General features: G+C 34.4%; 1 protein-coding gene across 5 annotated transcripts; it reads right to left on the reverse strand.

Annotated features, from left to right (window-relative positions):
- On the reverse strand, positions 1–5,382 carry LOC140880379 (transcription factor MYB34-like). Of its 5 annotated transcripts, none has more exons than XM_073284754.1 (6): positions 4,486–5,382; positions 2,743–2,797; positions 1,087–1,418; positions 686–983; positions 414–563; positions 1–264 (listed from the first exon to the last, which is right to left on the reverse strand). In XM_073284754.1, the coding sequence occupies exons 3-6, from the start codon at positions 1,393–1,395 to the stop codon at positions 140–142; spliced, it is 882 nt and encodes a 293-aa protein (XP_073140855.1). In that variant the 5' UTR covers positions 1,396–1,418; positions 2,743–2,797; positions 4,486–5,382; the 3' UTR covers positions 1–139. The 5 variants fall into 5 exon arrangements, with proteins under 5 accessions (XP_073140855.1, XP_073140852.1, XP_073140851.1 ...); XM_073284751.1 differs by adding an exon at positions 4,105–4,400 and having other exon boundaries at positions 1,087–2,797; XM_073284750.1 differs by having other exon boundaries at positions 2,743–4,400.
- Between the last annotated feature and the right edge of the window lie 10,470 nt (positions 5,383–15,852).

Here is a 15,852-nt window from a genome sequence, read left to right on the forward strand (position 1 = left end):
TACAATTCTTGATAAACATGATATATAAATTACAAGAAACTACATAAAAAAAGTTCGGGTTAAGCAGACAAAATGCCCCATGTTTACGCATACAAATGCCAAAACGAAAGAAAGAAATCTCAAAGAATAGCACGATGAATCAGAAAGGGCGGGGATCCAAATCATCCCATTCAGGAAGGGGCGCTGATAATGAGAAGTCAAGAAGTTTCATGAGCTCTTCGTCGATAAATCTGAAGCCGTCCTGGGAATTCTGGTTCTCCGGCCCTGCGAACAAATTAAAAATATATATTAAGGTATGGAAGGTGAACATCTATTGCAACACAAGATGGACAAAAACTCTAATTGGTCTTAAGTCACTTCATAACGATAACGATAATAAATACAGATTAAATATCAGTAAGTCATTGTATTACCTATCATAATTTCTGATTTCATCGCCTCAAAATCCCCAGCACCATTACTCGGGGTGGCAATCACATTATCACTTGAAAAGGGTTCACGAGTTGATGTGACCATCCATGGTGATTGCATCGATGGAAGGCCTAAAACTACCTCGATCGGACCTGGATTGAAGCCAAAATTGAGAAAATTTGGAATGATCAGATTGACAGAAGGCACTGTAATAAAGCGGGTGAAGAAAGTAATTCATTCAAGGCATTTGAAGCCACCAATGAGAAGGCCATACCAGCATTGCTGTCTCGAGCAACCAACAAATGATTAGCAGAACATGATTTATCAAGCATGTTCGGTGCTATAGAATCATTTGGTGACAGTGATACCCTCGAACCCGAGAAACATAAATGTTTTGGAGCTTGGGGCTGAAATGAAGCGAAATGTGATAAAAATGTTTGTGATGGAGAAGAACTGGGGGGCTGATTAACTTGATGCATTTCTCGACGGTGAATTGCCAAACCTTCACGTTGGCATTTCTTTCGTCTCATGTTCCAGTAATTCTTAACCTCGTTGTCTGTTCTACCATGAAGCTATATACAAGAGAATAAATTAGAATGTTGAACCCTTTGGTACATCGATAATGAAAAAATAACCACAAAATAAATAAATAAACAACCAAGCCAAATTAATAACTTGAGAAGCGATATAAGCCCATTTGTTTCCATGCTTCCCATGAAGCTCAAGAATAAGGTTTTCTTCCTCTGCAGAAAATGCACCTTTCTTCAGATTAGGCCTCAAATAATTGGCCCATCTGTTCCTACAGCTCTTCCCTGATTTATTTAGTCCAGTTATCTCTTGAATTGAGCCCCAATTTCCCTCACCATGAACTTTTACATACTCCTTTAGGATGTCATCCTCTTCTGGAGTCCATGGCGTTTTCTTTAGCCCACACTCAGCTGTTCCAGATGTAGACCTTGAGCATCCAGATCCATTGAAAGCCATCAATCTCAATACCTCTATTGGTTCTAAGACAGAAAAAAAATGATAAACAAAACCGGATTGTTTAGAGAGGGTGGAAAGGAATTCTTGCAGGACAAAAGTTGAGTTGAGAATGGTGGCTGTAAAAGAGCGTAAGAACCCTAACGGGGCTTGTATAATTTATAGGCAAAAACCTAGTGTCGCGCCCCGACTTGAATGCTAGTCTATCTACAACGTGTCCACATGAACCGCAAAGCAACCATACAACCAATAACCGGTAAATCCATAAACACTTTTTTGCCTATTTCATTACAGCGTTTTCGAGTATTTAATGCAATTGCTACCCTTTCTAGATTTTGGCAATCTTTGACGCCATCATACTCAATGTATTCACCCAGTAATATTCAAGTAATTTGACACCAACTACTTGGATGTGAGGTGGTATACTGATATTCTCTCATCGTAATTTTCGAGCATCTAAATTTAATTTCGTCTCGTGGACTATCACTCATGTTATTTAATCATTAAAATTAACATTGTATGAGATTTAATTACTCAATTCAGTTTAAATCAACACAAAAATAAAAGCAAACAGTTAATTACATTATGACAAAAGATCTATCTCCAATGGAAATACTAACCAGCCCTTCAAGCCTTCTTGCTAACTCAACCTATAGTTCATATTTACAATATCTCTAGCCGGTAACATTTTATCCCAGTGGAAAAAAGATCTCTCCTACATGTAATGTTTTAAGAAAAGAATTAAATCCCATAGCCCAACCAAAGTGACCCACAAGTGGAGCCTAAGTAATGAACCATATTTTGACAATTATATCTTCATATAAAATTAATCAATACATTAACAAAATGAAGTCTATTTACATAAACCATCTCCCCAAAACCCCTATATTTCTTCAGAATTTGAAGGCCTCCGTTGGCAACAAAAATGAGACAGTTCTGCTAAGGCAGCATGGCAAGGATAAGATGCACAACAACAATCTTTGGGCTAAGTTCATATCTAATAAAAAAAATTTATTATGTTGACACCATTTAAAACGAAAAATTGTTCATGAAGGCCGGGTCACTATGTTTGAGGGGATAGGGCAAACAAAAAGAATTCTTAGATCAAAATTTCGATTAGATTATTGAATTATGAAATGAAATAAAAAAAATACTATATCCTCAATAAATAAATCCCTGTTATCATATTCATCAAGAATAATTCAAGACCGCGAGAAAAACACGGCAAAAGTACTAGACGACAGATATATAAGCAATTATAATAGTTCAATGGCAATGTAATTAATTCCAAAGTGAAAAATGTGCATAATTCATAAAATTTGATTACTAATGAAAAGGAAGAAGGGTTACTTCATTGTTGAGCGACCAGCCTCCATATTCTTCCACACGTTGTACCCCTTCGTTGCTTGAACATTAAATAGACCAAGTTCAGGTTTCTTAGTTCATACAACATTCTGATATTTTATTACGTGTATTAAGATGATAAACCATGTCTGTCATCGACACACATGGTAAAACAAGGAGTAAATGTTACATCTCAAAAATCAAATCACATATTTGTGATTTGAGGATAAGGAAAAAGCTGTAGCTTTGTTTCTTTATTGGAGTGATTTTGACAAATTAAAACAAATTAATCTTTATATAGAAATGTGGTAAGAATATATGGAATACACACAACAATCTAGATTGAAAAATAAAAATAAAAAAATTTGAGTGATAATGCAGCAATCACAATTGTTTCATGCACAAAGGATCTTTCATTGACCGAGTAAGAATGCAGCAAGGCAATTAATGCTTCACGAAAACACAAGAGTAATACCAACATATTGCTTACTCGTCTAGAACACAATGTAAAGCGAAAACGTAGATAGCATAAAACTAATTCATTATGGCATTACCATCACTAATAATTCTATTTGTTGGAGATTATCGTTCTAGTAATTTTCAAAAGCGGTATTGTCATGGCTTGCAGAACAAGATCTGAATTTCATTAACATTACCAACTTCAACATCTTGAATTACACCAAGTTCTATCATATATTTAAATGTCAAACATGTTTTGCGAAAGATCTTTAGGTAGTATACACTTTAACATAACGAAGATTGGGAGAAATACAAAGAATTAGGATCTTGGGGTTGAAATGTAGCTAAAAGAGCTGAAATCATGGTCATGGTGAAGAATTGAGTGGCTAATGTTCAAAGCAATTTCTCTTTAACGTAAATTATCAAACCAATGTTGTTGGTGTCTTTTAATTCGGCGTTTCCATGAAGCTGAACAATAAATCTTTCTTTCTCAGTACAGAATGCATCTTTGTTGGATTAGGCCTCAAAAGCTTACAAACACCACCGGGACCTGATCAGCAGATATGACTCGTGAGCCCTATCAATGTTATCCAATTCTTGACGTCATGATATAATTCCTTGAACTTCCAGTTCAACTGAATCCATCAAACCAAGTACTTTTATCTGTCCTGAATGAAAGCTAATTTACCAAATAAAACCTACATGTAGTAATTATTGTACAACCAAAATTTAACTGGAGATATGGGAAAAGTAAGAGTATGAGATCTCTAGTGGAGCTAGTGACAATTTACTGGTAAAATTTATCACCCATAGGGCCACAAGACGAGGGGGAGTGTCGAACTTTGGAAGCACTAGGTTGTAAGGCAGCAAGAACACGGATATCGTGAATATATAGGCAACATAACTCACAATTAGTCACAAAACTTGTTATTATGCAACATATGTTCACATATCCAGCTAACTGTAACCGTGATTACAGGCCCTCATCAAATTATAATCCAATGGGAATGACTCCAACCATGGATTAGGAACCTTCAAAACTCCACATATTTTCACATATCCAGCTAATTTGTCATGTCTTAAGTCATTAGCTGTTGATGGTAAAACCGAGCTTCCCAATCTAGGCAGCTGCCACCTGAATCAGTTTCATCTTAGGTCGAAAGTAACGCAATACTTCATCAAACAAAGCACTGAGCACACTTCCACTGTTTGACACAAACCAAAATCACTAAAATACATAGAAATTCAAAATAGAGAAAAAAAAACTACAAATCAGAATAAAGATCAAACCTTTTAGTAGCAAACGTGACATGGGAAAGAGAAAGCCCTGAGAGGGTTAAAAGGGTCAGCGGACACAATTGAAACCCTGCCGCTTTTCGTGTCCGATCGCAGGGCCCATTTCGAGGCTGTGGAGAAGGAAGAAGAACTCGAATTCTCCAGCCAAGATTGGAACATATTTGGCGGCAAAGAATGCCTCAAAATCTCAGGAAGAACAAACACCAGCTGTAGTTCCATTTCTTATTGATGATGATGCCGCTCCTTCATTGTATACAGAGATTGGTTTGGGAAATTTATTTGGTGCTTTTTAGGTTTTGGAGGAATCGGGTTACGGTTTGTTTGGATTCTTGCAAGAAATAAGCTGCTGTGCTTGCTAATTTCCTCGCGATGAAACCCATCTCTTCCCGCGATCTTACTTCTTTGTTGCTCAAAAATATATACTTGAAAACTTACATGTCAGTGAACAAAATTTGGTATCCAAGGAAACCTATCAAAGTGTTTATTTATTTGGATTATTTAGCGCTTGGAAATTGTATGAGAAAATTATACATGCATTATTAAATAATGAAACTAAATAAAATCATTCTAATCAATTCCTTATTTTCTGAATCTTGCACCATATCATCTTTGATATCCGTAGTTTGTACTTAATTCTTGACCATTACATCTGCCTCTCTTTGAAAATCGTGTTTGTCCTCAAACACGAAAAAAAGGTATTCCAGGTTCTTCCAAATTGTTGATGCTCTCTTGTTATTCTTAAAAATTCTCCACCACTTCAAGAACAAATGTTGGTGTAGGATTATTTCAAGGATTCCTTGTCTTTTTCCGGTCCGTGTTGGTGTCGAAAATACTTTTCACAATGACTAAGATCTCTCATCAGGTTTGATTGGCTATTGTATCGGGGAAAATCTAGCTTCAAATTTTGAGGTACTTTTGATGAGACATCCTCACTGTTTACTGCCTCTGGTACCAACTTGTTATGGTCACAGGTTTGGAACATGTTATGGGATTATCAATGTAATTTGGATAAGGTTTCGATGAAACGACCCTAACTCTATAATTAATAAATAAATATGCGGAAAATTTTTTTTTTTTTTTTTTTATACTTACTAAATAAAATATGTACATATATGCCCATACATATATGCACAGAATAAAAAGATTTAAAAATAAATAAATAAATAAATAAATAAATAACTCAAATAAAATGCATTCTTTAATAAAATAAATATCTGAGTCAAATAGTGAATTAAAATACTGCATAAATAAAATGATTAAAGTTTTCATGCACTGAAAATATTTAAATAAAATATTTCAAACCACAACCACTGAAAATAATTAAAATGTAACATGCTAAAAATTCGAGACATGCATAAAGACTCAGACAACGATCACGGGGATCACTGCCAGTCTGCTCATACGTCCTCGCCTCCGGTGGGTATTACGTCCTCTACGTACTCACCTGCACCATATCAGTGTAGTGAGCCTAGAGGCCCAACATGCTAACATAACAAGGATTTAAAATAATTTAAATCACTTTAATACTAATACATAACATATACATGAATGAGCATGCTTAAAATAATATCATGACATAACATAACTTAAATTAACTTAAATAACATAATCATACATAATACATAAACATTGTTGAGCAAATTATTTTCTAACATCGCATGGTTGTATCCATAGTGTAACCTTAAATCATACATCAAATACTGATCAGCGTGGAAACCAACGTACGTGGCGGTGACGAATCACCTCTTAAATTGGCAGTAAACTGCCCTTCAATAGTTCACATATGAGGACGAGTCCCCCTTAAATTGTCACACTACTTCAACTTCCAACATAAAATATTTTCTTTTGCTCAACCTTAAACATTAAATTATGCATAAAAATTATTTCATGAATGCATGGACTTAAATAAAATGTGTGTCCTTCATATATATTTAATTTAATTTCATACTAACATATAAATATTAAAAATAACTTCCATGAATAAAAATAATTAAATATATATTCAGGACACATGCAAATTTCTCATGGATTGTACTGAACTGCTGGCCCTAACACTCAAGCCCATTTACTTAAATCTGGCCCATTAACACTGAGACTGGACCAATAACATACTTAAGCCCAATAAAAATTATTCTAAGCCCAATTAAATAATTAAAGCCCATTAAAACATTCTAGGCCCAATAACAACTTAATCTGGCCCAATGGGCCCAAAAGCCCAAAGACTGGCCCAATAACTTTCATGGGCCCTAAAGCCCATAAAAATTAGTGGGCTCACTTAATTAAATTAATTAAGCCCAAATAATTAAGTTCAACCCAAAATAATTAAATGGAGCCCAATTAAATTTTGAGATTTAATTAGGCCCATTAAACCCTTAATTAAACTAAAAACTTAAAAATAAAAATACCCGAGTCCAACTAACTTAACCCGGACCCGGACCCAACTAACTTAACCCACTTACTACCAGACCCGACTCGAACCCACGACCCGACCCGGAACCCCCCCTGAAACCCTAAACCCGTAGCCAAAACCCCAACCCGCTTCCCTTGCTGCGCCGCACGGGCAGCAGGCCTTCATAGCCTGCTGCCGCCCCGCTCCGGCCACGACCGACCGGAGCGCCGCCGGAAGGACCTTCCCAGGGTCCTGCCGGTTCGAACCATACCCTGGCTCGAGCCCCATGCACCCAGCCCTACGAACCCGAGTCCCTCTTCCAAAACCCTACCTGCGCACCCCTCTCGGCCGAACTGCTCCAACCTTGGTTCTAGGCTCGTTTGGCTCGAACCACTCGAGTCAATCTAGCCTAGACCCCTTCTACACAACCTCCTAGACCCGACCAGCAGCTAGACTCAATCCAAGCATGACAAAAACATGAGATGAATAACAAGGAATACACAAACTTCAAACCACATAACTAATTGTTTTCTGAAAATTCGTTGAAGGAGAATGATGCTCACGCACACACACACGTATAAACACTGATATAGTACGTTAAAATAAAAAGAATCATGCCTTGCACCGTAGTTTGAAGAGAAAGGAGTGCGTAGAATGATTCCGGGACGACGGGGCGATGACAATCGACTTGGAAGCTTCAAAATCGAGCTATGGAGGCTGAAGAACTCGAAGAACACAATGGAGATGGGGGTGAGAACTGATGGAGGCGGCTAAGTGATCGGTTGAAGGGTTTGGGTAGGATAGGTTTAGGTTTAGGTTTAAGTTTTTAATTTAATTAAAATAGGTTTTAGGATAATTAAAAGTTTTAAATGTAAAATATAAAATTTTAAAACTCCAAATAAAAGTTAAAATTTGATAAATTAAATTAAAAATATAAAAATCCCGAAATTACAATTTAAGGGAATTTTAAAAATAATTAAAAGTCATTAAAATGGCTAAATTTGGATTAAAAAAATGGACTCCTAAAATTATATAAAATTAAATACTAAAAATATTGAGGAAATAAAACTCAAAATAATATTTTTGGGCTCTAAAAAGACTCATAAAATAATTTGGATAAAAAGTTGTCATCTCGTCCGTCCACGGTCCCGTCTACGCGATCAAAAACAATTAAATACTAAAATCATAAAAATCACTAATTATGGGTTAAATGCTTAAAAATAAAGTAAATCATGCACAAATAATTCACATAATTATTTAACCCATAAATCTAAAATTTAAAAAATTAAATTCTCTAATTATGCATGCAGATTTACGTATTTAAAAATACCGGGTGTTACAATTCTCCTCCCCTTAAATTGAATTTCGTCCTCGAAATTAAAGTACTTACCCGAACAACTCCGGGTAGCGAGTCCTCATGTCTGCCTCGGTCTCCCAAGTAGCTTCCTCCTCTGAGTGATTCAGCCACTGGACTCTGACCATCGGTATGACCCGCGTCCTAAGCCTCCGCTTCTCCCTAGCCAAGATCCGCACTGGCCTCTCCTCATACACTAGATCTGATGGCAACTGCAAGGGCTCGAAATCCAACACATGCGACGGGTTAGAGACATATCTCCGAAGCATGGATACATGGAAAACGTTGTGCACTGCCGCTAGCCCTGGTGGTAGAGCTAAACGGTAGGCCAACGTGCCACTCTCTCCAAGATCTCGAATGGCCCTATATACCTCGGATTAAGCTTGCCTCTTCGGCCAAAACGCACTACTCCCTTCATAGGTGACACCTTCAGGAATACGTGATCACCTACAGCGAACTCCAAATCTCGTCGTCTGGTATCTGCATAACTCTTCTGACGACTCTGAGCAGTCCTCATCCGATCTCGAATCTGAGTCACAATGTCAGCTGTCTGCTGCACAATCTCAGGACCCAGTAAAATCCGCTCACCAACCTCATCACAATGCACAGGAGATCTGCATCTCCTCCCATACAATGCTGCATAAGGAGCCATACCTATAGACGACTGAAAACTGTTGTTATAGGTAAACTCCACTAATGGCAGTCTAGTCTCCCACGAGCCCTGAAAATCGATGACACAAGCTCTCAGAAGATCCTCGAGAACCTGGATCACTCTCTCAGACTGGCCATCTGTCTGGGGATGGAATGTTGTGCTGAACAAAAGTCTAGTCCCCAATGCTGTGTGCAGACTCTTCCAAAACGCAAATGTGAATCTCGGATCTCTGTCTGACACAATCGACACTGGTATGCCATGCAGTCTAACAATCTCCTTGATGTAAAGCTCTGCATACTGTGTCAATGAGTAGGTAGTCCTCACCGGCAAGAAATGAGCTGACTTGGTGAGTCTATCCACAATCACCCAAATCGCTGTGCAACCTCTGGCACTCCTCGGTAAGCCAACCACAAAGTCCATCGTAATATTCTCCCATTTTCATTCCGGAATAGGAAGAGGTCTAAGAAGTCCTGCTGGACGCTGATGCTCTGCCTTGACTTGCTGACAAGTCAAGCAATCTGACACCACTCTCCCGATGTCACTCTTCATCCCGGGCCACCAATACAATAGCTGCAAATCTTTGTACATCTTCGTACTTCCGGGGTGAATGGAGTACGGAGATGTGTGAGCCTCTGCTAAAATCTCAGCTCTCAACTGATCGACGTTCAGTACCCACATCCTACCACGGTACTGAACGATACCATCCACCACTGTATATAAGAGGTTACCCCTAGCCTCATCTCTCTGTCTCCATCGCTGCAACTCCTCATCAGTAGAATGTCCATCCCTGATCCGATCTCGCAGAACTGGCTGCACCGTCAACACTGACAAGCTCGGTGCATGACCACTCGGATAACACTCCAAGTCAAATCTCTGAATCTCGCTCTGTAGTGGTAACTGTACGGTCAAACATGAGACCACTGACGACTTCCGACTCAAAGCATTTGCTACTACATTAGCTTTACCCGGATGGTAGCTAATGTCACAGTCATAATCTTCCACCAACTCCAACCATCGGCGCTGTCTCATGTTCAACTCCTTCTGTGTGAAGAAGTACTTGAGACTCTTGTGGTCTGTGAAAATCTTGCACTTCTCGCCATACAGATAGTGCCTCCAGATTTTCAAAGCGAAAACCACTGCTGCTAACTCCAAGTCATGCGTCGGGTAATTCTGCTCATGAACCTTCAGCTACCTCGACGCATACGCAATAACCTTGCCACACTGCATAAGTACTGCGCCTAAACCCAGCTTAGACGCGTCGGTGTACACCACTAACTCCTCATGTGGTACTGTCACCGCTAACACCGGTGCAGTAGTGAGTGCTTCCTTCAGTTGATCGAAGCTCCTCTGACAGTCTGAACTCCAGATAAACTTCGCATTCTTCTTGGTTAAGGAAGTCAAGGGTACTTCAATAGAGGAGAAACTCTTGATGAACTTCCTATAATATCCTGCCAAACCCAAGAAACTGTTCGGGAATTTTAAAAATAATTAAAAGTCATTAAAATGGCTAAATTTGGATAAAAAATGGACTCCTAAAATTATATAAAATTAAATACTAAAAATATTGAGGAAATAAAACTCAAAATAATATTTTTGGGCTCTAAAAAGACTCATAAAATAATTTGGATAGAAAGTTGTCATCTCGTCCGTCCACGGTCCCGTCTACGCGATCAAAAACAATTAAATACTAAAAATCATAAAAATCACTAATTATGGGTTAAATGCTTAAAAATAAATTAAATCATGCACAAATAATTCACATAATTATTTAACCCATAAATCTAAAATTTAAATAATTAAATTCCTAATTATGCATGCAGATTTACGTATTTAAAAATATCGGGTGTTACATTCGAGGCTCGTTTTGAGAGAACCTTGCGATCTCACATTTACTTTATGGTTTAGAATTCTGGATGATTTTATTTCTTGCAAAAATAGTCATTTAAATACAAGGACGACAATTAATTTCTCTAGCAAAAAAATATAGCGTAATCCCCCTATTAATGGCTAGAATGCATGCATTATTAAATAAGAAAACTAAATAAAATCATTCTAATCAATTCCTTATTTTTTGAATCTTCCACCATATCATCCTTGATATCCGTAGTTTGTACTTATTTCTTGACCATTACACTCAGCGTCATACTATGTTTTCTTAGACATCAACTTTTGACAATTTTATTTATTATAGTACATTATATTATATTATTCTTATAATAAAATTAATATGTATTGTGTTTACTAATTAATTATTTATATTGATTTTTTTATGTTTGAAGATTGAATATATCACTTCTTTGTTTTTAATTGTTTATTTATTTTTAAAAAAACGGTAATTGCTGAAAACTGATCGAAATCATGCATTAAATTTTAATTAAAACCTGCAACTTACAAAAATATTTCAAACAGAACCATACACATGGAAATTTGGTTTGGATTTAAGGGGAAAAATTACTCAAATCGAACCGTGATCACTCCTAAATCGACTAACATGTCTTGAGCTAAGTAAATCATGAAATATTTATAGCTATCAAAAGGGTGCCCCGCTTCACCAAATAGGAAAATTGCGGGCTGGTTGACCAGCCCTGACCCGTCTAATATAATATAAATAAAAATTTTACTAGCTTGTCGGGTTGGCTCGTCTCGCCAATAAGTGTGTTTCCAAATAGTGGGTCAACTTGTACCACCAAATGATGGGTTGAGACAGGTTGCGGGTCAGATCATCCCACTATCTCGTTTTACAATTATCTTTTTTTTTTTTTGAAAGACGTTTTACAATTATCTTAGTATACATTAAAAATGATAATTACATGTTTTCTAAATTCATATTAGTAACTTGTACGAGTCCAACTTAAAAAAAGTTCTTGCAAGCTTTCACCTTTGTTCTTTTAAATTTTAAGTATTTTACTATGCGTTGTATAATTTTATAATTTTATTTGTTATTTTTCTTCTTCTTCTAGCGAACACAAATATTTTCTTATTATTATATTTAATCTCAATTGTCGTACTTTCTTGATCAATATGCATGATTCTCTCATCCCTTATTTATTTTGGTTTTCGGTTATTCCGTTGACTATTTCTTTTTTTTTGTTTTTGGTGACGTGATCTTCATTGTTATAAGGTATTAAACTAATTTTCTTGTTATGATTGATTTTTTTATATATAATATGTTCATACATATATATTGAAAAAAATTATTTAAATGAATTTTATTTTAAATATTTCTGTAAAATTATTTATAGGTTTGTCAATGTATCACATCTTCATTTTCTAAAGGTGTTGTGGTATGTTGAATATCGTTTTTTTTTTTCGATCCCGCTGTGAATAGAGTTGTCAAAACGAACCGGCAGGACGGGCCAACCCGCAACCCACTAAAACCCGTTGATTGGCAGGGCAGGGCGGCCCACCATTTATGCGCGTTGGGAAAATATCAACCCAATCCGTCTATTTGGCGGTGCGGGGCAGGCCAACCCGCCAATTTTTAGTTATATTTGGCGGGTTAGGGCGGGTTGACCTGAAACCCATCACAACCCACAACTTGGCTGGGCGGGGCGGGGCGGCCCACTATTTAGGCATGTTGGAAATTTGTCAACCCAACACGCCCATATAGCCGGGCGAGGTGGGCTCAACCCACTTTGACAGCTCTAACTATAAATAATCTTAATCAATCAAACATTTTTTATTTATGAACATTTTAAAATTACAATGAATAAAAATTAACTACATTATAATAATTACAAATTATTTTTCTCCAATATTTACAATGAGAACTTCTCACACAAATTATATTATATTATATCTATATCTATACCTATTTAAAAGTGTGAATAAAAGGTCAAAGTTTTACAATTGTGAAATAACAACTTTGCCCTTTTATTTACACTATAAGCAAAACCATATAAAAATATGGAGAAATTGCATATATTACCCTTGTGAAATCCCGAGTTTGCTGATAACCCCCTATAAAATTGTTTTAAGATAATAACCCCCTGTGATTCTAGATATGTAGCAAGCAAACCTTTGCAGCAAAAAAGTGACGAAAATACCCCTACTTAAAAAAATGATTAAGTTAATTTTTTTTTATAATTTTATATTTAATTGAATAAAATAATCAAATTTTAGTTAAATAACTATGAAACTTATATATAATAATTTTATATTAATATTTTCATTTTTTAAACAGGTGTATTTTCGTTATTTTTTCGTCATTTTTAGTTGAAAAGGGTGTGCATGATACATATCTAGAATCACAGGGGGTTATTAGCTTAAAAAACTTTCATAGGGGGTTATCAGCAAACCCGGGATTTCACAAGGGTAATATATGCAATTTTTCCTAAAAATATATAGGGTTATGAAAGTAAAAACAACATTTTAGTTAGGGCATAAACGTAAATCAATATTTATATTATATGTAAAATTGATTATTATGATAAGGTTAAAATTGACAAAGTGTGTACATATTAGATAAGGATTAAGTTTTCAAAAAAATTAAAATACCAAAATACTTTATTTTTTATTTTCTTGTAGATAATGATAAGATCAAAATTGACAAAGTGTGTACATATTAGATAATAAGGACTTAGTTTTCAAAAAAATTGAAATACCAAAATACTTTATTTTCTATTTTTTGTAGATAAAGTGAATATATTTTTACACAAATATTTTTAAAAAACTTCAACAAAAATCTTAATTAAATACTAAGAGATTAAAACACCAGATATTTTATTTTTATTTGTTTGTAGACTGGATGAACGTATTTTTAAAAAAAATCTTATATATTTTAATTTGTGTAAAAACCTATTGAGATAAATAATTATATGATGAGTTCATATTTAAATATAAAAATATTAGATTTTTAAAGCAATAATATATATATATATATATATATGTTAATTAAATTACACACTCATGTTGAAATAAATCAATTCAAGTAGAGTCATGTTTTAATCTAAAATAATAAATAAAAAATACACCAACACACACATATCACATATACAAAAGTTGAAATTAAAAAAAGTTAACTAATTTTTCTCCTCATAAAAGCTAAAACCATTAAAAAAATTATGAGATAGTCTTACAATTAATGAAGGAATATTAAATACACCAAAATAAATAAGAATATGCATTTACTCTCAAAATAGAAAAAACGGTTGAAATAAAAGATGAAATGTAAACGTTTTTAACTAATGACATTGAAAATTCAATCAAAAATTTCGGCAACGAAAACATTATAAGCAAAATGAGATAATTAAATTTTGAAAAACAATAAATTAAAAAGAAAAGAGGATGTCCAACAATTACATCAATCATTAACGATATTGACATACAAGTAATAAAAGACGATACATACCAGAATGTAGTTGGGAACGATGAAATTATTGTTACTCTTGTAACTAAAAATTTTTAGTAATAAAAAAAGTATGTCCAACGAAAAAATAAAATAATAACGATAGTAAAATGTAAATGATTGATAAAAAAAGACATCATCACAAAAAATCTATTAAGATGATATGTGTATATTGATTCTTTAATAGAGAAATAAAAAACGGATGGTAAATGAAAAAAAAGTGAGAGAGAAAATTTCAAAATATAAAATGAAAAAATAATTGTGCAATAATTTAAATTAAGGTTTAGAATGCATTATCTATATTACATTTGTTTTCCATAAATCAATAGTCACAAACAGTGTTTTTGGAACCGGATCGGATCGGCCGGTTCGACCGGGAACCGGTCGCCGGACCGGTCCGGTCCGACCCCAAAAATCGGAAAACCGGTACAGCCGGTCAGAAATATTGCTTGAAAACATACATAAATGAGTTAGAAAATAAGACGAATTCATGATAAGAAACAGACCATAATTGCACAAGAATAAAAAAAAATAGAAAACACTAGCTGTAATGATTGCATAGGTTATGATAAGAAACAGACCATAATTGCACAAGAATAAAAAAAAATAGAAAACACTAGCTGTAATGATTGCATAGGTTTCAATATCAATATTGTGACAAGGTAAAACTAAATTAAATACTATATTTATAATCTTACATGAGTTATTGATAATGTCTTATTCTAAACTGTTAATGTAGATATAAAATAATGATTACCATAAATGAAAAAATTATTGAAACTCGGGGGTTACATTGTTCGAAAATATTGTAAAGAACGACAACACTTCAATAAATGGATGAAAATTGATCGTTTCTAAACTTAGCCTTGTATTAAACCTGCGAAAGAGAGACAAGTTTAGACTCGCCCAAACGTGTTCACAAACAGGTCCGCGTGGGTCTTCGCGTTTGGCCAGACCCATCATATAAATTGCTATTAATAAATATGATAAGAATATTGATTTTTTCATAGAGAAAAAAAAATGCATGATACATGGAAAAAAATCGTGAAATAGATAAAAAAATTCAACATATAGAGGAAAATATTTATTAATAATTTAAATTAAGGTTTAGAATACATTATTATTATTATTATTATTATTATTATTATTATTATTATTATTATTATTATTATTATTATTATTATTATTATTATTACATAAATCAATACTCGTAAAAATAGTAATTAACACATAAATTAGAACATTACAAAATAAATATTTTATTTAATTTGATTAACATATCTCACTTATTAGCAAATACATAATAAATCATATCGATTCAGACCATACATACATAAGAAAGAAAATAAAACAAATGCATGGTACCAAACATATCATACTTGCTCAATATTAATCAACCAAATGATGGGAACTCGAGTTAACAATTGATTCTTTCACAGAGAAATAAAAAACGGATGGTAAATGGAAAAAAAACTGAGAGAGAAAAAATCAAAATATAAAAGAAAACATAATTGCGCAATAATTTAAATTAATGTTTAGAATGCATTATCTATATTACATTAGTTTTTCATAAATCAATAGTCACAAAATAAATAATCAACACTAAAGATAAGAAATTA

Source organism: Henckelia pumila, chromosome 2, assembly GCF_033568475.1.
Source record: "Henckelia pumila isolate YLH828 chromosome 2, ASM3356847v2, whole genome shotgun sequence".
NCBI classification, from domain to species: Eukaryota; Viridiplantae; Streptophyta; class Magnoliopsida; order Lamiales; family Gesneriaceae; genus Henckelia; species Henckelia pumila.

Excerpts from the sequence above, each read along its gene's own strand:
- LOC140880379 (XM_073284754.1), bottom strand. The coding sequence starts at position 1,395 with ATGGCTTTCAATGGATCTGGATGCTCAAGGTCTACATCTGGAACAGCT. Across the intron at positions 564-685 it reads TGCTCGAGACAGCAATGCTG|GTCCGATCGAGGTAGTTTTA; the intron begins GTATGGCCTTCT and ends GCTTCAATCCAG. Across the intron at positions 265-413 it reads GAAATCAGAAATTATGATAG|GGCCGGAGAACCAGAATTCC; the intron begins GTAATACAATGA and ends ATTTGTTCGCAG.